Genomic DNA, 26,075 nt, shown 5'->3' on the forward strand with positions numbered 1-26,075 from the left:
TAGCATTTGCTTATTTTCGTGATTTCAAGCACCTTTCGCACAAAGTATGCAGGTGACTTCATTATACGGACCCACATGTTCATGTCGCTGGTTTTAGGTCAAATACTTGGACTTCCTGCCGAATTTCAGAAAAGACTCATGCATGACTGTTCAGCCAAACGCTATATTTTAAGCAGGTATGTCGAACTTTTGATTCTTAATATCGTAGTATATACATTAGCAACGAAAAAGTACTTACTGTTTGTACGGAAACCACCTAGCACGACGCTCTGGCACAGACGAATGGCAGACGTACACCGCACTTCTGGAACCGAGTGCAGTGACGTTGCGTGAAATATGAGTGGTTTTTCAATGCCCGCAGGCAATGGGATTCCGAGAAGTGTGAAATAAAATACGTGACTGCACTCATGCGCTACCGTATTGCGGCGCTCTCAACGCCTCAGTCTTGTCAACCATGCACACTTCGAGCCAAACAACCATGCGCGCGGACCGTAAAGCTATCGCTTATCAGGGACCACGGCGCTTCGTTGCCGCGTGTCGCCGTCAAAAAAATGCTGACGCGCCTTGGACGTTCTGTGAAACAGATGCCTAGACCCGCGGCCGCTCATTTCGCCTCGCCACGGTCCGCGCGCACGGTTTTGAAAAACCCTATATATCCTGGCATTAACGGAAACTGTAGCTGGGATAATATGAAATAACAAACTCCCCTCGCATTACCAGCGTAGCAGATCACCTTCAGCCACCGAATAAAATCTTTGCCCACGCCCCTGCTTCTTATATATCTTGAACTTTCCTCAATTCCTACCGGAAGAAACACAAAGGGATCGAGGCACTAATGGCGGCGCGTGCAGTTTGCGAAATCCAGTGATTTCAGTGGACACGGCACCTGACTCTTCCAGGCAGCCACATTGGCTAACTGGACCACGTCAGAGACATGGTCAGAGAACACCCTCCGAGACGAATAGCTTCATTGGGCTCCTTCGGCAATTTTCGTGGTGACGGGACCTTCATCGCTGTTGCAAAAAGCACGTGCTGTCGCGCAACTGAACCTGCGCAAGGCGCATTCTCGTCGCCGAATGCCAACGTTGTGGATGTGCTTTTGTAACACCGAATTCGTGCAAAAGGCATTAACTAAACGAATAGCCGGCTTGCGTGTTTACAAAGACAAGACGTTACCAATGGCATATGCACTGCGGTACGGACATCGTACGGATGTCTCGAAGACTGCGCGCCACCGTGCTGCGCGCCCTTTGGTACCTTTGAATGGCGGTATTTTGTAAGCATTCCTAAAACGAACGGAGGCGGTCCGTCCGTTTGAGTCGCACGCGATTGGTCAATGTGAGCCGTGACGAGCGCCGCGACGAAATATGGCTCACAGTGACCAATCGCGTGCGACTCAAACGGACGGACCGCCTCCGTCCGTGTTAGGAATGCTTACAAAATACCGCCATTGGTTTGAATGGTGACAATCCGCCAGTCGCCGCATTTTCGTATCAGCAAACATGACGTGCTGTTGGTACAGTGGCTACTGTTGGTACATGGTTTCTAGAACACCGTAATTACGGTATATTAGGTATATGATGGCAGGGGCGTAGCTGGGGGGGGGGTTCAACCCCCCCCCCCCGGAATTTTTCTGTTTTGCTGGCGTATTTATACACGCGCACATACAAACGCACGCACGAACATACATAAAGTATGGTTGAACCCCCCCCCCGCCCCCTCGAAAAAAATTTCTGGCTACGCCCCTGTATGATGGCAACCACGACGATCTCATTGTGGGGCAAAATTCTCGAGTGCTCACGTTCGGCGATACCTGCACTTTTGTGAGGCGCCGGACGCACCAGCGTCTACGAACGACAATGCTTTTGGCACGCTGCTTGGCCCGCCAAAAATCAAACAAGCGAAACTATCGCCGACGGAACGTGCGTGCCGAAATAACGTTTGTGGCGTTTGGAGCTGCAGCGAGGCCTTATGGGCTCCGCCATCCCGCCGTCGTCTTGCGTTTGCTGTGTGGCTGTGTTCACTTCTCGCGTACAAAATGCTTTCTGCATCAGCGAAAACGGAGCGGTGTGGTTCTAGCAGCGAAACGTGGTGGTCCTTGAAGATTTCAAGTTTCTCAGCGAGCCTCCGCAGGCGTCTTCGACGACCACACTGCCTCAGTACCCACTTTCGTATGTCCCGCCGCGCCATGAACAGCGTCACGGGTGCGTGCCGATACGAAAACGCCGTGGTTGGTCGACACGCGAACCAATAGGAGCGCAGCCTCCGAGAACACCATGCCACAGTGCATTCTGGGTGCACGTTATCTCGCCATAAATACGCCCAAGCGGAGGCAGGGGCGGGTTTATATGCATTGAAGGTAGTACACAACATAAATCCGTCATTGCTGTGATCAAAATTTGCAAGTTTATGGATGCAAGCATAGGCATGCGCGCAGAAGGGGTGGAGGGGAAGGCCGGGGGGGGGGGGGGGGCGGCTAATGCACTGCATAGGACCTCCGTGGGAGGGGGGCGCTGCGGTATAACCCTCGCTCTCCCCCCCCCCTCCCCCCTCCCAAAGAAGAACGCTGCGCATGCGTATGGATGGATCGAAGGTTCATTCCAGATCGTATACAAGTTCGTGGTTCGGAATGTTTTTGAAAGCAAAGCAGTATTAGACACCCGAATTTCCTCAATGATGCGAGTAATTATTTATTAAGGCTATTAGTTTCCACTCATTAACCAATCGAGGACGACAAAAAAGACATAACAGCATGTGCGAGACTACCGCTATCAAAACACCGGTGGTCACAGATTCATATCTCGTTGCGCTCCTTTATAGTTAGCTTGGCTAGCTTGGCCCAAATTGGCAGTGACACACTGTAAAACTACGTCATCAAGCACCTTCAGCCAGTGGAAAGTGCCCAATAGAATTTCCGTATTGAAGGGTCCCTCCCACCTTTGGACATTGCAAAAATTACTGTGCCTGCAATGTACTAAGAACTAATGTATGCCATGAAAACAGCTGAATACCAAGAGAAAAGCTCATCACTATTCTCAAAGGAACGTCTAGGTCACAAGACATTAACTACAGGGTGTTTCAGCTAAAAAGCACCAAGTAATAAAAAATTAAGCATAGGCGCTACGCGTCTGCAATTAGCGTAATATTGTTCTGAGCCATATAGAGCACATCAGAACATTTTTTTAAATCCGCCGAACTCGGCAATTAACAAAGATTGCTTAATGAACTTTTTAAATAATAACTCCAGAGAACAGTTTTCAATACAAAAGTTGTAGCGCTTGTTCAGAAACATTGATTTTTTTCAATCTGTGTTAAGATAACTCCCCTGCTTAATTTTTTCCGGCCTTTCTTTGAAGCGCGCGAATTTTAAAAAATACCACGTGACTGCCGCCAAACGCGCGGCGCTTTCAGTGCCCTCAAATGTAGGTTGAACGAATTTTCAAAGGCTGCTTCGTGCACGAAGATCGGTGTAACAGGTTATCGGTGACTGCGATGGACGTTAAGCGACGAAATGAGCATACCGTTTCAACAACAACAAATAAAAATTCTTCAACAAAAAAGCGGCAGCCACGGAGCAAATGCTACATGAGACCGTAGGTAGCATTTGATGTAGGGTAGGCATTTTTTTTTTTCTTCTTTCGCACCAATGAAAAAACACATTGGAAGGGGCGAGGGTGACAGCGTGATGAAGGACTGAGATAAAAGATTCACTCACACGTGACGGCCGCTCTTTCGTAGATCTTTTTTTGTTTTTGTTTTGGATGGTACGCCTCTATCATCATTTAGCGACCATCTCAGTCACCGGTAGCCTGCTCAATCGACCTTCGTGCACGGAGCAGCCTTTGATAATTCGTTCAACTTACATTTGAGGGCACTAAAAGCGCCGCGCGTTAGGCGGCAGTCACGTGCTATTTTTTAAAATTCGCGCACTTTAAAGGAAGGCCAGAAAAAAATTAAGCAGGGGAGTTATCTTAGCATAAATTTAAAAATTCAATGTTTCTGAACAAGCACTACAACTTTTGTAGTGGAAACTTTTCTCTAGAGTTACTATTTAAAAAGTTCATTAAGCAATCTTTGTTAATTACCGAGCTTGGCGGATTGGAAAAAATATTTTGACGTGCTCTATATGGCTCAGAAGAGTACTGCGCTAATTGGGGATGCGTAGCACCTATGTTAATTTTTTAATGCTTGGTGCTTTTTAGCTGAAACACCCTGTATGTCGAACTTCCATGTCGCATACACAAAACCACCCTCGAAAGTGCACCATGCAGCAAGAAAGGCAAGATGTAAGGCTGGAGGCGAGTGCTATGACAAAAAACGCCAGGCCTGCGCGGAAAGCGCAGCACAGTCACAGCGAAAGCTGGAAGAGCGGCTTTTCTACAGCACGTTATAAACTCTCCTGTGGCTACTAATACAGGTATATTAGCAACGTACCCACTACGCCACAAAGCGTAATTTTTGGGAAGTTTGGAAGCACCCAGCGCGACATTATTCGTTGTTCTGCGAAGAAGCGAGGTACCATATGTAAGCGATTATGTGCAGTTTGTTGTTGCGGCGGTTGATGACGATGAATAATTATGGTTGCGCCCTTTGTAATGGGTTGGAAGCTTTAAACGACCCACTAGTTACGTAATGCATGTTGTGTGACGCCCGGTCGTTATTTAACTGTCCCACCACGCTTTATAACACACTTTAACCGGAGAAACGTAGAGCGAGAGAGAGAGAGAATTTACTTTATTGAGACCCTGAGGAAATGGATCATGGGAGCCTTATGGGCTTCCTTGGCAACCAACAGAAGTGCACTTGCGAGGAACCCACTACGCTATAAATCATTGTAATTTTTTAGAAGTAGGGCAGTAGGCACTGTGCCATTTTTCGTCATTTTACAGACAGCCGTGGTACCTGCTAAACGCGTGTAAGGCATTATGCGTACTTCGTTGACGATGTGCGTGATGACGATGAAGAATTATGGCAGAGCTCTTTGTAATGGGTTGGAAGCATTCAACAACCTACTCGTTGCGCAATTCGCATTGTATGACGCCTGGTTACATAATTCGCGTTGTGCGACGCTTGGTGCTTATTTTACTCTTCTACCACGCTATATTGCATATGCTAATGTGGTTCCTTCCCGACATGAAGCCTGTATAGGACCTTTTTGCAAAGCAGTTTCAAGCACCGGCGTGGCTCAGAGGTTGAATACTGGGCTCCCACGCAGAGGGCCCAGGTTCGAACCTCGTTCCATCCTGGAATTTTTTTCTTATTTAGTTTTTTTTCTTATTTCGAGCGATACTGGTTACGGACACCGGCGGCGGCGGACAACTACGGCACCAAAAACGGCCGGTGAAATGATCTCATAACAGCTTTCGCTGTAAAAGCAGAGGCAGGCCTGATCTCCATTATGGGATGGAATGTTATTGGCAAATGCTCATGAAGGCAACTGGGAAGAGCCTCTGCAGCCACCCATGTCTCTGCTGCACGTTGTGCCCACTTGGTATTTATCCACCTTTTCAATGAAGGCTCCCTGGGTGCTGCCATAATCCCTTCTGGGCTGTGGCAAGTATTCGTGACCCCTCAAAGTCAACATGCATCTGCCTTTGTACTCCCATGCCACAGTCCAGAAAGGGGGTGCTCCGCCTCTTTGTTGAAAAGGTGTATATGACGACAAAGACATTTCGTGTGCGTGTCATGTCATCAATAAACTTGAAGGGGGGAGAAGTGAACTCCCCAAACCCCCCCAATGGTAATGCCACTGATATGTAATATTAACACTGTCTATGCAAATAGTCAACACTTCCCCAAGCAATGTTTCAAATTCCTTTGCAAATGAGTTTGCAACATCACCCAAGGAGCAGTTAAAGAGCACTTTTTACCTAAACTTATTGCAAAGATATCGAGGAAAAAAAATGACCAAAACTATATTTTATTTTATACTTGAAAACTGCTTAAACTTTAAGCGCATGTAAAAATTTCCCAAAGTGCCAGAAAACCCTGGCGGAAGTTATCAATAAACTTGGCAAGTCGGTGCATCCACTATAATTGCTGCTCTCTAGCTTTCCACAACAGCCACCATCAACATTCTTCATCTCCACGAGCTTCTTCGCTCGTCAGCTCAATGCAGTTGGTCTCTATCAGGGTGTCGCACACCATCAGGTTGATGATGCTGTCTACTGCCACAGCCAGGTTGGAATCATCAGCTCGTGTGGTCACTGCCACCACTTGCGGAACCATGCCCTGTTGCAGTTCACCTTCCTGCAGTTCTCCTTCTTGCAGCACCGCACCCTCTTCCTCTGGTGCCTCGTACGTTTCCTCAGTGTTCACTAGGTCGGGTAACAGGTAGGTGTCCGTGTCGTCGGAAGTGGCTGGTTGCGGTGCTCTAGCTGGAGTTGACGCAGTGCTGGACCTGATTCAAGAAAATGCAGCCAAAGACAGTTTTCATTTATAGCTGTTATCACATGATTGTGGAACAAAGTAGCAAAACTTCTGTCTACTATTCCTTTATTCCTCCACATTTACAAATTTTTGGAATGTACACGGGAAAGGTGTATGCACTGCTCGTTTCTTTTCAATTAAAGGATACGAAATATATGCGCTACAGCCCAAATTCTAGTCTGCATTAGTAAACCTGCGTGTGTGCAAAACTTGTGCATATCCACATCAATGATGAACATGATCAACCAACTAGCCTATTCCAAGATTCTTCTACCTGTGTAAGTCTGTCCACATGTTTGTATGACTGGGGTGCGTGTGTCAAACACACCATCCTCAGAAATTACAAACTGATTGACTGATGGCATTTAACGAGCCATAGCGACACTTGGGCTATGAAAGATGCCGCGTTAGATGCCTGTGGAATAATTTTGACCTACTATTATTCAATCTGCACCTAAATCTAAGTGTACGAGTACGTCTGAAGTATGAATGCTATGATATGCAGCTAATATGGCTGGGGATTGGATCACTGACACATACGTGTAATCATCTTTGCCATGAGTGAAAAGACAAATGAATGAACACATCGCTATAATGAAAGGGACGATCACTACTCACGTTGAGCGCCTAGGCGCTGCAGGCTGTGCACAGACGAGAAGGGCCTTGTGAGCAGCCTGTAGATGCCTTCGCAGCTTTGTCTTGGACACGCAGCCCTTGGAACAAAGGGGGCAGGTCTCCCGGAAGGCACGACTATGCTTGAGGACCGTGTGCTCTCGCAGTGTGCTCGACTGACCAAAGCTGGCGCCGCACTCTCCACAAGAGAATGGGCGCTCGCCCGTGTGAGTGCGAATGTGCGACGACAGGCCCATCATAGAAACGAAGCTTTCCTCGCATATCTGCATGCCACATGCAAAGAATTTACAATCACTTCACATAAATTAAGCCTTCTCACTGCCAATTTCGGTAATAGGTTAGAAAAAAACGCTGTAGCTTACAATAAACATGAACGCGATTTTTAGAAGACAATGTTGCAAGTGTGTTCCAATGTAGTGTTACTCTTTTAGATTCCTTATGCAATCAGTGATAGCATGAGAAGAAAAACCCTGATTGATGATAGAATTAAATAACTGTAGTTAAGATTAACGTCACTAATGAAACTTCATGTTGCAAAACAGCAGCATAGTATAAAATCCTCAGCGGCATCTAAGCAAAACCCAAAGTACTGCTCCCATCAAACCCCCTTACCTCACAGGTTAATGACCTCCCGTCTTTCGAGCTCTTTCCGTGCAATGCCATCTTGTGGGCAGACAGGCTGCTCTGGTACTTGAAACGTAAATGGCACTGGTCGCATGTCAGTGTGAAAGATCGCCGATCTTTCCTCCGTTTAATGACTTTGGGAGGTAAGCTCGGGCATGTCAGCACCGCTGTACCATCAGGGGCTGCAAGAACGTGGCAGTCTAAGTTGGCTCTTCACCCAAATGACGTGGAATGGATAAAATGAAACATGACCTCTAGACTTCTGAATGTTGTAATTTCTAAAATGCTCCCAACAGTCTATGAGCCAACTATCAGAGAAGTGCCTTCGCCAACAATGTTTAACAATAGCAGCCATAAAGAGTTAGGTGAAAGTCACGACGCAGAATTACAACTGTTTTTCTTAAAATAATGCTTAGACATAGAAAGAGCAAATGCCCATACGTGCTTATGTATCATTCAGCAATTCCACACAGGTCCTTGAATGTTCCATTTTTCATTAGTTACCCGCATGATCTTTCCTGGCTCTACCACCAACAACACAAACTTCTGCTGCTTTTTCACTTTGTATTTCATAAGCATGCATTTAAACCATCCAGACTGTTTACACAGTTTTGTTTTCCTTAAAACAAGTATGCTTGACAACTAACCCCATACCAACTGTTAACACTGAAAAACCTTATTACGATATGTGTTGTACTGTCAATATTAAGAAGTTATTTTGATGAATTTCTGCTGTAGAGTAATTCCAATTTGAGTTGGCTCATTCGCAAACTGAAGCTCATCACAGTGGACAAACTGTTGGCCCAAGTTGTAGCCTTCAAGGCCTTCACCATCCTAGCAAAGCTATGCCCTGAGGCATATCCAACAGATTTCACTGAAGTGTCGTAGTGAAAATGCCAGGCCAAGCTGAGGCTGCTTAGGATACAGTGCAGCATAGAGCAATTGTGAGGTATGGCACATGGTTGCAGCCAGCACAGAACATAATTTCAGTTGTCACTAAATACACAGCTAAGAGGAGACACAAATAGCATTGGGGAGACACGATCTCCCCAATGCTATTCACCGCGTGCTTACAGGAAGTTTTCATGGCTCTAGATTGGGAAGAGTTAGGGATACACGTTAATGGAGAGTACCTGAGTAACCTGCGATTCGCTGATGACATTGCATTGATGAGGGGATGAACTCAGGGGATGAACTGCAACTCATGATTACTGAATTGCACAAGGAACGCAGAACGGTAAGTCTGAAAATTAATATGCAGAAAACTAAAGTAATGAGCAGCAATCTCAGAAGAGAACAGCGCTTTGCGACAGGTAGCGAGGCACTGGAAATTGTAAAGCGTCTACTCAGGACCACCGTCCGCAGACCCAAACCATGAGGCTGAAGTAACTAGAAGAATAAGAATGGGGTGGAACACATTCAGCAAGCATTCTCAAATCATGAATGGTAGTTTACCACTATCCCTCAGAAGGAACGTATATAACAGCTGCATCTTACCGGTACTTACCTACGGAGCAGAAACCTGGAGGCTTACACAAAGGGTTCAACTCAAATTGAGGACGACGCAGTGAGCAATGGAAAGGAAAATGATAGGTGTAACCTTAAGGGTCAAGAAGACAGCAGAGTGGGTCAGGGAACAAACGAGTGTTAAGGCCAACTTAGCCGAAATCAAGAAGAAATGGACATGGGCAGGGCATGTAGCGCACAGGCATGATAACCACTGATCATTAAGAGTAACTGACTGAATTCCAAGAAATGGCAAACACACTAGGGGGAGACAGGGAGATCAAGAAGTTTGTGGGTATAACGTGGGAGCAGCAAGTACAGGACCAGGTTGATTGGTGGAACATGGGAGAGGCCTTTGCCCTGAAGTAGGTGTAGTCAGGCTAATGATGATGATGATGACACAGCTAAGTACTAATCTAGCATACATGTATGATTAGGTTTACTCAAATGTATGGCCCAAGTAAAAATGTAAGTTTCCATATTTTGAAACAGTCCTTAAACAAAAATACTTTTGCAAGCCAAAAAACTGAATTCAGGATTCTGCTGAAGGTTAATTCAAATATTAAAGACTGCACACTCATCTAAATTCTTCTATAGAAATACACTGTCCCATGCTTTACTTGAAATGTTTGTCCTTTTTTTTTTATGCTAATGCAGTAGTAAGACAGCATTACCATAGTCGCAGACTATACAGCAATGCTGGACTTCTTAGAACAATTACCTCAAGGAAACAGAAATAAACACTAGAAAACAAGGGGGGTTGGAGATGGCAGAAGGCAAATTAATACACACATTGTGTCGTGTACATCTTCTCGTGCTTCGCCAAGTGGTAGGTAGTGGCAAACACACGCAGGCAGGCTTTGCAACGTCGATTGCTGGAGCTTGTGTGTGAGTCGCTGTGGTGCTTGAGTATGGCCTCACTCTCAAACAGGCGCCTGCAAATGGTGCACTCATGGCCTCGACCTTCCTGCAAATTAAATGTCACGATCTGAAGATTCGCAACTCGGTCATGGGCCAACACGAGTTGCAGAAGATTCGATGGGGCCAATCCTAACGGCCAATTGTGAAGACTTCCATCGTTTTACATTGCCCATGTCAGCAAAGCACAATGCGTTGTATACTCTAGCACAGGGGTCTCAAGCTCACCTCAGCTAGCGAGCCGCAGTCAGGAAATTTAGTCTCCCACAAGGGCCAGTATAGTAAAGATGGTTGGAGCTGGATGGGAGGGGAGGGGTGAACAAAATGTCAGCTAACATTGCCTTTTGAAGGAAGACCTTTCTCACATCTCATATGTGGGTCATTTCTGAAGTAAATTTGGCATCGGGATTCGAGAAACATATCGATACCAATCTCCAGAATGACTAAAATTTGGACAGCGATTCCGAGATATAGTTTTTGTTCCATGGTTACGTAAACATATGGTGACCGCTGTTATGCCAGAGCTCCCAACCCAAACTTCCTTGCTTCGACAAGGCATTCAAGCTGGAAGAGCGTCTGACGCAACCAGCGTCAACACCCGCTGATGCAACTAGGCGGGAGTCTTACGCAATCCCTCGCAACTCCGGCAATGCGGCTGACGCAACAGACGGAAATCTCTCCCGCAACGTGCGGCAAGCCCTCTCATCTGCGGATCCGGTTCGAGCCAGCGACCAACGGCGGTTCCCGATTGGAGGATTCGAACTCCTGGCTGATGCAAGCGATCGCCCAGGGCTATAAAAGAACCAAGCTGCGCGGAGAGAGGGAGACAGCGAACGAAGAAATCCCGGGTCGTCGTCGCACCGCTGTGCGAGCCCCATAAGCTGTCGGCCCCAGCGCCGAATATGTAATGCCTCTGTTTATATATATATAAATTTGCCTTAACTCACCGTCACCTTGCTTCGTCCATCAGCTCTGCGCAGAAGCAGTCGCAAGCTGAGACACCCGTTACCCAACACTGCACGGGGTGCCTCACGAGGAAAACGCTTGAGACCAGTCACGTCTGTGTAGCTCATGAACATACTTATTAAGAAAATGAAAAAACTATGGGACAAAGATAGTCATGTGCGAGCCTTGCCGCTACCGAGGCGCCCATGGGCTGCATGTTAGAGACCCCTGCTTTAGCCGAAACGAAATTTACAGAAGAGATCTGTTTGCAAAATATTGACAAATTATTGTGAAATTTTGCTAAATATGGCACTGCCCACAGGCGACACCCCAATGGCATTTCTCGAAACAGTATAGTAGCCCCAGTAACATTACATTGTTTGTAGATTTCCTATCACTTCAAGCCTCAGCCTTCCCGGGTATCTGTCTTGTTAAGATCCATAGACCTGTTGTGCTTTTGCACCAGCCGAAATGGCGACAACCTTATTTGTGGCCACCATGTCAGCCCCGTTGCTTGAAGGGTTCATGCATGGAACTATAAGACATCATTGCCACTAAAAGGATGCACAACTCAGGGAAGGAACACGAACACAATGACACTGGCAGCACTTGTGTCTTATAGCAAACAGTACCAACTAGGCTACTAGCAAGTTCTTTTATAAGTGAAACACTGAACAGCATCCAAAATTTTGGTTATCAGCTTTGTACACAGATGAAAAGCACAGGTGCCGAGCCGCAGGAAGACTGAATAATCCCACAGGTCAAAAAAAGAAACAGCAGTCTAAAAAGTTAGTCAGCAAATGTATTATACATGTTTCTATTAGAACTTACAAACATCTAGATGCATAAAACAAAAGTTCCCTTTTCTTAACTGACCGCATATCAAATCCCACATACTCAATTTTGATGTAGGAGATGAGAATTTGTATTAAACATCACCACCCGAATCTTATATTCACTTCTTTTATATCTGATAAGTGTTATAGCTCGTAAACTTGGATGGCCGAGCATTGGTAGCAAAAACAAACTAAATCACTGCATGCAAATTCTCTGGATGGTGTTAAAAATTAAACGTAGTATGTGCAACATGGCATGATGAAGCACACAAAGCAGCTGCTGCTGCGCAGAATGAACAGCAGCCTGGCAGCTGCCCAGAATTTTGCAAGGCTAGCTTAACAAGGAGCACCGCAATGATAGTAGTAAAAGTGTCGCACCTAGGCAATGCAGGAGATAAAACCAATGGAAAGCTGTAAGCGTTAGTCAGTACCGGGGGAAATATTTGATATTGTTGGCTCTGTGTTTACGCATTCCTCTAAGGCTAGTGCATAAACACAGCAGTTCTACGACCCGCTACAGTGGTCTAGTAGTGATTATGGTGCTCGACTGCTGACCCGAAGGTCGCGGGGTAGAGTCCCGATCGCTGTGGCCGAATTTTCGATGGAGGTGAAAATGCTTGAGGCGCCCCATTTAAGCATCCACATAATTGCCATTGCAATAAAAGAAAAAGAATAGTACCTGATGCATGCTGAGGTGTACTCCATACAGCTTGGGGCAAACAAAGCTACGAGGACAGTGGGGACACTGCTGGCGGCCGACAGAGCCATGCCTCAATCTCTGGTGGCGTGTGAGCTCGGCTACTTGGGCAAATCGGCCCGGGCACTGTGGACACTTGAGCATCTCTCCATGCTTACGACGCATGTGTCCCACCATGCTGCGCCGGTTGAAGGTCATATAGTCACACTGAGCGCAGTGTTTCTTCAGGGGCTCCAGTGATGCCTGACAGTGATGAGAAAAAGAAAGAGCTTAAAAACAAGCAACAAACATTACTTCTTGAAAGCAACCTTCCAAGCCTGATGCTTTAGGCAGCAGACGTGTTTTATAGGACTACACCTATCCAACCCAGCTGGAGAACACAAACCTGTAGTAGAGAGAGAGAGAGTTATGAACCTTTTCTTATAAACAGCTCTTCGACCAAACAATTGTCAATAGTAACACGTCATATAGCAAGAACTTGTATAGATTTGTCAGCCGTCCACCCATGTTTACTATGCCAAAGCGAAGACAGAGTTCCTTAACTATTCACTTCTATAGGGAACCAGGCTTTTGAGGCATTGCAGAGGTGGGTGATTTGAAGTGCTCTAACGCGATGCAGACCACTAAAACGTGATTTTACTTCAAAATAAGTACTTCCTTGGCATAAAAGTAGCACTCCGAGGTTTCTGGACCGCTATTTCAACAATCAACGTCGAATTAATATTTGCCTTTAGTGTCCCTTTAAAACTGCAAGAAAAAAACAAGGTCCTCGTTTTTTCGCAGTTTCAACCTCACTCAGAGTATGAACCCACGAGAACGTCCATCTAAACATAGATTGTGATTTGACTACTGCTTTCAAGCACAGTTAACTTGACCTCCTCACATCAAAAATGGCACAAAAGTTAATTTTGTGGCTTTTAAATGCACAAAGTTGGGAAGTGCATTTCATAAGCTGACTTCATCGGAGACTCTACTTTACAAGCTGCACAACAAGCTGCAATAAAAACAAGTAGCATGAAGATAACCAAACATGCCGAGTTCGTCAGGACAGTTGTCGCAACATATTTATTGCAACGTTGTAATGACAGTACTAGTTTACATGTGCAAGTTTAGTCCACCCCGGTATAGGAATTACATGACAGTAGGACTTGCTGCTGGTCAAATAGTGTTTGCTTTTATTCAAGCAACATATACTGCAGACCAAGCAGGAACGGTAAAAAATGGACGAAGTGTAAAAGTTATACAACTGAAGAAAGAAAACATTCTCATGTAAAGAGAAGCACGGATGAACAAAGATCACTGATAGAAGTTGGAAATAAAGAGTCTGTAAGATCAACTCTCTGCACACACAGAAAACGCAAGTGCATCACATATGTCCGAGAGCTTTCAATGTTCAGGCAACGTTATGCCATTAATGACCATGGACCATGAAGTTAACGCAAAGTGTATTTTTCAATACAAGGAATTTCATGCTCTGAGAAACCATCACCAGTCTCTACTGAACAACTTAGGAGAGAACTACTGAGCTACTGTAAGTACAAGCAACAACCATATCTGCAAGTTAAATTGCATCAAAAAACAGCAAGTCCATGGTTTCATCATGCTTTAGTTAATATCACTGTAGACGAATGTTTGTAGGCAGTAGCATCCAACAGGCCACACAAATTTCAACATCGTCACTGAATTAAGAAGACTTCGAGAATTACCATAAGACTAGAGCAAGCTTATGTGCAGTTTTCTTTTTTTTTTTCCTTTAAGTTAGTTTTCCTGGAGGGCTCAATCAGACTCCCAAGAACTATTCATTGCAAAAGAAAAAAAAAAGAGAGAGCGAGAGAGGGAGCAAGAAAGTCCGTTTCAAAACCCAGTATACCAAAACAACTTTGATCTGAGCACCCTCCCAAATATGCGGGACTGTATTTCCAAAATTTATTTTTTAAATATGTTATCTACTTTACAAAACCTGCATTGCACAAGGCAGAGCCAAACCCACTGTATGCACTTCAGCAAAATGAGCAAGAGATGCAAGAAATTTAGATCAAGCCATAGTTATATCTGATGGTTGGTGTTTGGCACTGCATTGTCATCGGGACAATCTAATGTTGGTGGCAATCTCAGGCTTAAGAGTTTCCACGAGATGCAGCGGCAGCAAAAAGGGGAGTACTATACTAGTTCAGTTCAAGTTATATTTGCTTTAACATGAAACCAAGTGTTATTGCAGTGTCATCTTGGTGTCACGTTGTTATGCTATATGAGACATACTGTTCTAAATATTGCTGTACCTGTGTTGCCACGACACAAACTGCCTCTAGAACAGTTAAGAACCACCAAACTTGAACACGAGACTATGAATTAGAAGAGAAAGTTGGGAGAGTTGGTGTGGATCCACCATAAACGTAAAAACAGCGACAAGCAAAGACAAGTAAAGAGCGATTCAGAGCCAGTGTTTGTCATTCTTTACTTGTCTTCATTTTTTTCTAGCTATTTTTACGTTTCAGACAGAGAATATGGGTCTGCCCAAGCATGTTGTAGATAGAAGTCAGAGTTCTCACCTTCTCTTCTTCAGACAGCTCATCTAAAAAACAAAAATAAAGTAAATCATGTCAATTCAAGCTGTTTGCCGCAGATACACTCATCTCTTGACACTACAGAACAAATAAGAAAACATTTGCAAAAAAACAATGCGGCAGCAGGGTGAGATTTTCTTCTTGAAGACAACTCTTTCAATTCATAAGAGAATTTGTTGTTGGGCTAGTTGGTTCATAATGCTAAACTGCAGAGCGCAAATTCAGTATGGGACATAAAAGAACACACACAGTACAGGACAAGCACTAACTCGCAATTATCTTTATTGTGAAAAAACTTTCCTACATATATACACTGTACAGCTGGCTTGCGGAAGCCCACTGCCCATCATAACCACAAATGGACATATCGCCAGAATGCAGCTCAGAACATCAAATCTAAAAATTCCTTTCTTTGTTGCGCATCGTCACAGAAGTATCGCTGATACAATCACTTCCTTTCTTTCTGATATGATACACTTCCATAAGTTCTCTAGCCACCGAATTCCCACTCTTTCCCAAAATTCGAATACTGGTAACAGTGGTAAGCTGTGGCTCACAGGCACAGGAACTAGAATGCATAGGTGAATAAAATGATGCATCATTCAACACAGAGTGCTCGTGTTCCCATGCTCGATCAGTGATGCATCGACCAGTTTGTTTGACGTAGACCTTTTCACAAGTCAGCGGCGTACACACACCTACAGCGCATGCAATGTAAGGCCCAGCATGCTTCTTTCCGCACACCAGTTTCCTCGGTGGTCTGGATATTCGTGGGCGCAGCCCAGCCAGTATCTATGTCCCTCACTGAATTTGCACTGTGCAGTTTAGCTTTCAAATCAAGTTGTACATTTTAGCCACCTTTTCCAGAAGCAGGCTTTTAAAAAAGCAAGCAAGAGCGCAATGTTCCAAAAACCGAGAACTTTAGTATATCAATCCGGGTATAAGAGCCTTGTAACAGTTAACATAGAAGGCCTTGAATCACTGAAATCTCCCGCTTGCAAGAAGGGTTAAAAACTCTGGCCAACACAAGATGCACACTTATGGTCCACAGTTTCTTTCAGCACACTGCGCTAGTATTATGATGACAGCCTCAAGCGGCTGCTAAAAGAACGGGATGCAACTCACTTATATGCGACAGTGCCATGTGATAACGAAGCTCGAGGAGGTTCTTGTAGCGCCTGAAACATAGCTTGCAGGAATTCACCAGACGTGAACTGTAGTGAGTGTACAGCACATGTCGACGGCAAGCAAGGGCATTCTTGAACGTCTTTGGGCAGTCCGGGCACTTGGATGACTTTGGATTGTGCTTTTCGTTTCTGTAAAGGAGCGAGACAGATCAAGCTCTAAAGCCAAGCATAGTTTTTCATCTGTACAGTTACTATAAGTGCATTAACACCTCCTTTGCAAAACCATAAGTTTGTTTTAATGCGTTGTGTGCTCTTTTTCAGTGGGGTTCAGCATTTACAAATGATGTCAAAGGCACAGAACGAAGTAATATGCCAAATTTATGTTTTCAAACATTGTTTAAACCACATCAACATAGTGCAATTTCCCACATATACAAATACACAAGAACGGCTAACTATACTTGAGAGTTCTCTCACTTGTGAAAGAATGAGAGCAACAAAAGCATGGTAGTTTCAGGCAATCGCTCTAGGCAATCCTTTCGCTTTTGCGCATCAGATGCATTGGCGTCCCTAAGCAATGACGCTCCCAGTCCACCGTCTTAACATGGGGTACACAGTGCCAGACCACCATGGCCCATTGACAGCCAAACACATCACTAGAGTGAAAATATCGCCAAAAGCGATGGCCTGAGAATATGGCCCCAGGAAGAGTATGAAATTGGTTGAACATACATTTGTATGAACACAGCACAATATACACATTGGCAAAGTTCATCTCAATTCCATGTTCTCAGTCCTTTTCGGTTCAGCTAAGTAAGTACGAATACACACCTCAGCTTGTAGTTTTTGATAGACTTCTGATGTAAATCTTAGTTACTGCTGTCATTCTTACAGTCATCCAAGAAGGCACGCTTTTGGTGACCTACCTGTGACGCAACACAGCAGCATATGTGGAGAAACGTCCATAGCATTCAAAGCAGCGGAAAATGGGAGCTGGCAGGTGGACCTCCAGTAGATGGTCTCTGAGCCCCTCTATGCCATCTAAGGTCAGGTCACACAAGCTGCATGCCTGCGGTTGGTTCTCTTCCGACAGGCAGTGTACCTGTCATTCCAGCAGATTTGCGTGTAAGCAAAGCCCAACAAGCACGATGACACAAGGAAAACGCACCATAGGTTCAAAGCACAAAGCATTTTTAGAAACCCCTGGTGCTCCGTAGACAACACAATTTCCCTAAGTTTCCTTAAAGGGACACCAAAAGTAGGTATCGAGCTAGACAGGACATCAAGAGACACCAAAGAGAAAAAAGTTTTCACCTGTATTAGCAAATTAGCATAAACACTGCTACTGCCATGAGAAGACGCTTGTTAAGCCAGAAAATGCGCATAAAAGAATACGTATGGTGAAGACGCGTGACGTTCCTGCACCGACTCACTGCGACATCACAGATTTTGATGGCATTTTCTACAGCCTATGGAATACGCACCTTATCAGTAAAATTTAACTACACTGTGTTCTAAGGAAGCCTGAGACTTTACGTACGAAGTTTCAGGGAATTCTGTTCAGCCAGCGTGGCCAAGATAAGAACTAAAGACATAGAAACCCGTGCCGTCACATTGACATTCATGTGCAAGGATTTCCCCAGCTCAAGATTCGAAAACGAAAGTTCGAACTTCATTCTCTCCCGATAACAAACCTATGATCGCAAAATTAACGACAATGGAGTTGTCAAAGAATAACTCAGCACGCTAAACTGATTTAGTGTTTCACTTTAGCATCCCTTTAAGTTAAGCAGGATTCATGAAAAAGTAGGTTGCAGTTCTGAAGTATGAATCATGTGAGCCTCGCCATAATGTACACTCACACTAGATAACGAGGACCACTCAACTTTGCTAAAAAGTCATCATGCCATGCCTCACTCCATGTACTATTTGCCTTACCTGTATACACCAAATAGCCATCTTACCTGAACTTGATGAATCAGCATGTAAGCATGATGAGCAAATCGAGTCTGGCATGTTTCACATGTGCTCAAAGCATGCTCCTGGTGATTTTCAGCATAATGGTCCGTCAATATCTGATACCGGTGAGTAAAGAAGTCGCAGTGCTCGCAGTTTAGCCGGTTCCATCTATTTTTCGATTCCTAAAATAGAGGAAAACAGAAAGGATTTCAAGATGGAGCTTTTAAATTACTGTAAAGCCATCTCTGAGCTCCCATGGGGACAAGCAATTTTTCTAATAAAGCAGAGTATGAACACGATGGAGTCAGCCCCAGTGAATACTGTGGCCGATCATGTTCACGATGCTCAGCTCTGGTCTGGCATAGGCTTCCTTCGCATTTAATATGCATTATGATAACCAGCAATGCATATAGAAACTTGGCCTTCAACTTCCACACAGGCAGGAAACTTAGTTTGAAATCACCATTACATGGTTTGAAAGGATTGGTTGAAGTTATCATTCAATCTGGTCGGACTTTGTCAGGCCCAACCAAGCGGTTCGGATTATCTGACAACTAAGAGATTTCGTATATCAGGATACTGCTGTGTAAACACTAGGTAGCTCTTTACGTGTTTGTCTAAAACAGGCAGCCTTTGACTAAAAGGTTCAGTGAATCAAACCTCAACAAAAAACACAGTGCTTCATGTCACGTGAACAAAAAAAAAAAGAAAGTGCTACAAGACTAGGTAGGTGCCCTATAGTACACGTTAGATGAAATAGTACTTGTCAAAATTTGATACAGTGCATCAATATAGGTGTCCAAATGATTTAGGATATTAAGCATAAACACAGTGTGCCTTGATTATTCAGTATACACACAGTTTGAGGGGCGCATTACATTTGACACCACGGTCATTCGTTATGAAATGAATCTACAGGAGTACTGTAGTTACTATAGCACTTCCACAGAACAACGTGGATGCCGAAATTTTTGGCTATGCACTCTGGTTGCAAGAGCAATTTACCTACTTCTTTTTTTTTCGTTAGTGGCACATTTTGCAAATTCACCCTGACTGAACATTTATGCTCACAACAAAAGCGGGAGAGCCAGATCAGCTATGACAAAATGTAATGCAGTCTGACATACCGTTACATAAACTTTCACATCTTTTCCTTTTCCTTCTGCAAAAAAAAAAATAGAGACAGGGAATGGGAAATAGAAAATTGCAGGCACCATAACACTTCAAACACATTTTCTGACACAGTCATGAGCAAATGCTGCAGTCCAGTAAGCTTTGCTGGATAAGTGAAAGTACAAAAGTTATATTTACTTCATTTTATTTCATTTCGTTTATAGGTACTGCAGTCACCATTCAGTGATTTTAGCAGGGTGGTACATAAGGCTATTCTAGAACAAATGTACAGGGACATATAATATATGCAGGTTATACAATGTGTAGCACAGATACAAACTTCCACGAGCAAGAAAGATAGATACATAGAAGATTGCATAGAAGATACATAGAAAAATAGAAGATTGCAATGTGATACAATTCAACTGGTAAGTGCACCTTCTAATCCTGATGAGAACAAGGCCAATGAGGGTGATGAAACTATTGTGTTAGTTTAATCCACTCGACTATGGTGTGAGGAAAGAATAAATACTTAAAGCAATTATTTGTCAATATTCATTGACAAACAAGGAAAACAGTCAAGTAAATATACTGTAACAGATGCACTCTTTAGAAAACTTGTTGTAGTGTTTATGAGAAAATCCTTGTATTTAGCTAGTACAAAGTTGTTTTATAATAATTGTTAGGGTTTAACATGCCAAAACAACAATGATTATGAGGGATGTCGCAGTGGTGGGCTCTGGAAATTTCAACCATCTGGGGTTCTTTAACGAGCGCCTAAATCTAAGTGCAAAGGCCTCAAGCATTTTTGCCTCCATCGAAAATGCGACTGCCCCAGCCCGGATTTGATCCTGCAGCCTTCAGGTCAGCAGCCGAGCACCATAACCACTGGACCGCCATGGCAGGTGTCAGAAGTTGTTTTAGTAGTGCCAATGCATAGCACCCTGGTCTATGATGAGCACGCGTTCAGTATAAAACGCCAGTTTTTCATATAACCCCACACCCACAAGGGTATCTTTTTGACAAATGAGTCACGATTTTACTGAATGACCGACTGATTTGGGGTATTCAATGTTTAAGCTTAACACATGGTACGAGACTATACTGGGGTTTCCAGTTCACTTCAGCCACTTTGTCTTTTTAACACTTATCCAAAGCCCCTTACACAACCATTTTTGTATTCCATCCCCATTACAGTATAGTCACCATGGCCAAGTATCAAACCAACAACTTCTTGTTCAGCAGCAGAGCACCGTAGCTGCTGGGCTACCATGGCAGGTGATGCACCAAGAGCACATTTATAGAAACGTGCATCCGAACATGTCCCTCCTGATTCATAGATACACCTGGCTCAATGTAGAAGTGCCAGCATCACTGACAATATAAGCCCGCTTGTCTCTACATTATCTTAAAGCTGGTGTCTGGAATTCCTGACAGCAATCATTGGTCCTTTATCCAAAATACACAACTTAAGCTGGAAGTTTGACCGTCTTCTCTGTTCAGGCCCAATACAGCGTGAAAGCTACTGCCCATGGGTGCAATACTTATGCCGGCAGCAGAACACAGCGTTTGTTCCACTGCTAAGCTGAATGTGACACTGTATTCACTCGGTTTCTTTGTAATGCTGCAGCAGTGTGAGCTATATAGTGGTATCGAAAATGTGAAGCCATTACAGTTCCCCATGGTGCCCGAGCACATATGAAATATGAGCGGAGGTAATTACAAGCTATGCACTGCTAAATGCGTTGTATAGCAAACTACCTTTATTTTATCACTTTATAATTTATATGAGTACCCTAAAGGACTGTTAGGGAATTACATATGGGGTGATGCAAAAAGAACAAATGAAAGTACAATATGCACTATACAGGCAGAGGTAGGAGGCAATAAAGAGTTCACATAAAAGGAAAAAAAAAATATCTAGAGCTTTATTTGATATCTTGTAACATGACGATGACACCATGGCGACAAGCAGCTAGTACATCAGAATAAGCGCCTTAAAAATATGCAATAAAACTGAGGAAAACCGGACAGTCCAGAATGCAAGTGCAAGATCATTAGTGCTACACATGCAAAGAGCACCAGTACAAGCAGAATAAGATGAAGCCAGGGCCAACAACTCCACTTACTGCGCATGCAGATGGACCGGTGCTTGTAGAATACAGTATCAACAAAGAACCGCTTCGGGCAGTGGGGGCATTTGAGGGGTGCATTGCTAATGTGCTTGCGCCTCAAGTGGACCTGCAAAGCTGCCTGCAAGAAGCACGCTTTTTCACCTCGCAAATCTGTTATGAAATATTCTCAAACACATATTACAATGCTTGCCAATAAAAGGCAACGTTCCTATGTAAAATGGCTAAACCGACAAGCCCGCAATCACGAGCACTTAATCATTGGCACAGTTAATGGTGTTAAATACTATTTCTTAAGAAAGAGCAGTCTTTCCAATCAGTTGTACAGAGGTTTTAGTGCGCCATTGTAAAGTAATATGACCTTCCGTCCGCCCCACCTCAGTCGAACAGAATGAGAGTTTTGAGTTTGTGTAGAGAAAGCTTGCACTGCAAGAAAAGGCACAAGCAAACTCACAAAGAACGGCTCAGCAAGATGAATACTGAAATGAGCAACAAATTGGACACAAGAGACAAAGGCAACATGCTGTTATAAATGATAAACTGTTGGTAAAGGTATCCAAAGTGACAGTGCGCAGCAGCTGTCTTCACCTCTGCTTTTGCCCTTGAACACAATGACAACCCTACAAAGGCAAGGGATCATCAAGCCAAGGAAAAGGGGACATTATTCATTGATTTTAGTTGTAAGTATAGTAATTATGAGATAAAGGAAAACAAAAGTGGATGAAAAAAACAACTTGCCAATTCTGGAGACTAAACCCACGACTCTGCAACTAAAAAATAACATCCCTTTTGCTTTCCTTAGCACTATTATCAATTGACTTCATATGGCTGTGTCAGGAACCTCGACCAGTTCCCCTTCTTCTCAATGTTATCCACGAAGATTTCACATAACCTCAGAAAATAACTGCAAAAACAAGAAAAAGATTCCAGGAATGCACAGAACACACAGCACATTCACATCGTCAGCAGGAGGAGCGGCCTTAGGGCACCTAGTGCAGTACAGCGGTGAAGTACCCACTACGCCCTAATCCATCATCATTTTGCATTGTAGCAAAGTACCCACTATTTGCTACTCATCTGTAAGGCAATGTGTGCACCTACGTAGCTGCACACATTGTTGATGCTGCGGCTGCTACGCAATTCACATGGTGTGATGCCTGGTGCGATTCTACGCTTCTACCACAGAATATTACATATGTCAACGTGACTTTAAGCACTTTAAGCACAAGAAGTTTAAGCACTGGGGTGGCTCTATGGTAGAACACTTGACTGCAACGCAGGATGCCTGGGTTCGATTCCGACTCCCACCCTATTTCTTTTCTTTCTTCGTTTAACAAAAGGCAGCTTCTCGTGTGCCGCACGGTGCACGAGCCGATCCCACACAGAACTGGCTCCTGCACAGCACGGAAGTGACGTCACCTCATTAAAATAAACTTAAAACAACTAAAATGGACAGATCATTACTTTATAATGTGTTTAACCTACAAAAATATTAAATAAAAAGTGTTTGACGAGTTAGTTAATGTAAATTTGTTAATTAATGACACATCGCAACCACCTTAAATCCAGAGGGCGCTGCGAAAAGTAACAGTTGCAAACATGGCAGCCGCGAAAAAATTGATGTGCGGCAGAGTTTCTCACTATATAATGTGCAGATTGTTGCGTTGCTGTTGGAAGTACTGCATTTTCTAGTTTGCGATGTAAAAACATGGTGTTGTCGAGGGTGAGAGTGTCTTTGCAACCAAGTACCTCATTTTGCTTGTCGCGAAGGGTAAGGGTGACGATGAAATAAATGTTGTTGCACAGTTCGTGTGAACGTCCGGACGCACAAGAAATCCCAGTGTGGCTGCGAAGTGTTTTTACTAAGCCTGTGATCTTAGATTGCCAATGCTCTTGCACTGCAGGCTTTTCGCAAAGTGCGAACACGTACTGGCTGTTATCATCCGTTGCTAGGTAAATCATGCTGTGCTGTCACTGGCCATGTTATTCAGCAAGGCAGACAAACTGTGCAGCACTGTTTTGTAGGTATGTGGGCTTAGCACAGTCAGCTGTTGCCATTGGACATCGTTTATCAAGTGCTGATCGCCTAGAGTACAGCGTAGCCTAGAGTATCACGGCGACACGTCAGTATTTTGAAGCGACTTAGTCTGCCAATTACTTCGTGAGGCGGTGACGGTACACTGAGCGACATAAGGTTTCGTGTCGCATATTCGGTGCGGCTACAAGAGGCAAAGAGAAACAGTGACTACTAGCTGCTAAAAAAATGATGGCAGGAAACTTGTCCATCATTATTTGTTATGGTTATCATCTGCCAGTCATGCCTCGCACTCGGAACACGCACGCAATGCGATAGCGTCAGCCGGAGCAAAATTCTAGCACTACGGTGACGCTGGCCGAAAACACAGGTTCGCCCAGCGATATTCAAAGCATGCTGAAGTTCGAATGTACCGAAAGCCACGCTTTACGATGTTCGCGTTTCTTTTCAACGTGATGGTACGAGCCGTTCGCAAAATCTAGGCGCCCAGGGACCCAGTTCTGAGACCATGTCTGTTGCAGTGCATCTTCCTGTCATCAGAGCCTTGATAAACCATGCAAATCATACTTGACGCGGATGCCGGAAAAACCGATGCAGCCAGCTGCATCTGAATTTTGCGTGCCCTCCTGCGTCTCGCCGAGAAAGTGCATTGATTCTTAAAACAGTGTATCATTATAATAGAGCGAGTTCTGCGAGGGTCGTCAAACATCCAATATCAAAGGGCCTGTAGACAGGACCACCAGCGGTGCAGCAGCAGCAAGTCCGGCTGACTGGAGGCCAATGGGGAGGCATACTCGCTTGCCGACTCGGCGAATTCATCGCATATTCAAACGGCACGCCTAACCAAAAAACGCATAACGTCACTTCCGTGCGGTGCAGGAGTCGTTTCTGTGTGGGAGCGGCTCGTGCACCGCGCAGCGCAGCAGTCTCTGCCTTAACAAAATCAGCTGTTATGACTGAGCTTACACTGCAAAACAATTCGAGGCAGACACAACAGAAAGAATCAAGGGGTGCGAATACACTGGTACATACCTGAGAAAAGCAAAAGCGAGGGCAGTGTGGGCAAGGCAGCCGGTGCTGACGAGCACGGACAGGTCCCAGCAGCTCACGCCTGCTTCCGCCTTGTTTGTCAGACACCATGATATACACACCGGCAGGCTCACCAGCTGTGACAGTAGCAGTGTCAGTCACTTCGACATGGCTCTTGCTGTTGTCAGGAATGCTTTCGGCAATGACACCAGAAATCGTTGCATCGATCGAAGTTGTTTCAGCGGGCGGCACCACAATGGGTTCGAAAAATGCAGCTGGAAGCACCTCAAGCCGTCGCACCGGTTCAGGCCTGGGGGCTGGGCTACATGCGTTCCTTTCCACGTGCCTGCTGCATAGATCCTGTTGTCACGGTGGGTGAGGAAAAAGATAACTTGAAGATGAATACCTGATGCAAGCACAGACACTGCAAGATTCGTACCACCGAGGTTCTACTGTATATGATATGCTGCAGCTGTGGCATTGCACAAAAACAGACATCCTAAAAATGTGCAAGATAAAATATACACAGAAAAACCTCGGTGGTACGAATCTTGCAGGGTCAACAAAAATATTCATATCATCCGAAATTCGTATCACGAGAAAACATGGAAAATTAGCATGCGACAGAAGAAAGCTGGGGTACATTTTCATTTATTGTTTCTCAGGGCCGCTGCAATATCATAACAGCTTTGTATGATTGCCAGTGAAGTTTTTAGACGTCAACGATCATACTTGTAGTAAAGCTTTTAGACGTCAACGATCACACTTGTACTCATAAATATACAGCGCATGCACGCATGTTTATTTAATGAACCAGATGTGTTGTGACCCTTGACAGCTAGTAGCCCCTTCCTAAAAAATTAAGTATGCTTTCAACAAAGTACTGTGGCAAAAGTGACTTAAAGAGCGCTTTGCATGCAATACATGAAGGCCAGAAAATTTTAGAACCGCTGTGCTTTGTTGTTATTATTTTCTTATCGTGGTGGTGTTTGGGATGTTTTTCGAGAGATTTACGGCCGTGCCCGCACAATTGGAAGGTTTCCTCCCATGCAAATCAGAGGGTTGGCAGGCGTGCGTGTCCCCAACAATCATGCGTGTTGACATTGCAAGGCCTAGCTCCTTGGTCAAAACCGTCCGCTCCTCTTTTGATCCTGTCCGATTGCAAGGCCATAACTTGCATTGACGTGGCAGGGATGTGTAAACTCAGTACCACACTGCCTCGAGTTTTAACACGTTGAAAAGAAAAAAAAAACGCGACACCAGCGCCATCTGTAATCTAAATGCAAAGGCACGTGAAGGCGCATTGAGGCCTCCCAAGATTCGCGCGCACAATCCCAGGGGCTACAATAAGAGGCGCATGTCTGCACGATTGTTGAGTCTTCCGCAACAGTGCTGGCAGCACCCGTTCGTGCCTGCACGGCAGCATACATTCATATCAAACGTCACGGGGTTAAAATCGCTTCACAACAACCGTACTGCATTATATTGCAGGTTAATGGGCCTTGTCTGGGACCACAGAAAAATTCAT

The 26,075-nt window shown here is 44.5% G+C and overlaps 1 protein-coding gene across 1 annotated transcript in view; it reads right to left on the reverse strand.

Annotated features, from left to right (window-relative positions):
* Window positions 1-5,898: 5,898 nt before the first annotated feature.
* LOC119382746 (zinc finger protein 91) overlaps window positions 5,899-26,075 on the reverse strand; it is a 32,096-nt gene continuing 11,919 nt past the window's right edge. The window contains exons 10-21 of the mRNA XM_037650575.2: window positions 24,551-24,907; window positions 21,481-21,604; window positions 19,366-19,400; window positions 18,244-18,420; window positions 17,206-17,381; window positions 16,278-16,468; window positions 15,138-15,160; window positions 12,571-12,831; window positions 9,985-10,159; window positions 7,675-7,868; window positions 7,048-7,325; window positions 5,899-6,400 (exon numbers count right to left, since the gene is read on the reverse strand). Coding sequence (XP_037506503.1) covers window positions 6,070-6,400; window positions 7,048-7,325; window positions 7,675-7,868; window positions 9,985-10,159; window positions 12,571-12,831; window positions 15,138-15,160; window positions 16,278-16,468; window positions 17,206-17,381; window positions 18,244-18,420; window positions 19,366-19,400; window positions 21,481-21,604; window positions 24,551-24,907 — 2,322 coding nt within the window. The 3' untranslated portion in view covers window positions 5,899-6,069. The remainder of the gene's footprint in view (window positions 6,401-7,047; window positions 7,326-7,674; window positions 7,869-9,984; window positions 10,160-12,570; window positions 12,832-15,137; window positions 15,161-16,277; window positions 16,469-17,205; window positions 17,382-18,243; window positions 18,421-19,365; window positions 19,401-21,480; window positions 21,605-24,550; window positions 24,908-26,075) is intronic.

The sequence above is a fragment of the Rhipicephalus sanguineus genome, chromosome 2, assembly GCF_013339695.2.
Source record: "Rhipicephalus sanguineus isolate Rsan-2018 chromosome 2, BIME_Rsan_1.4, whole genome shotgun sequence".
Lineage (NCBI taxonomy): Eukaryota > Metazoa > Arthropoda > Arachnida > Ixodida > Ixodidae > Rhipicephalus > Rhipicephalus sanguineus.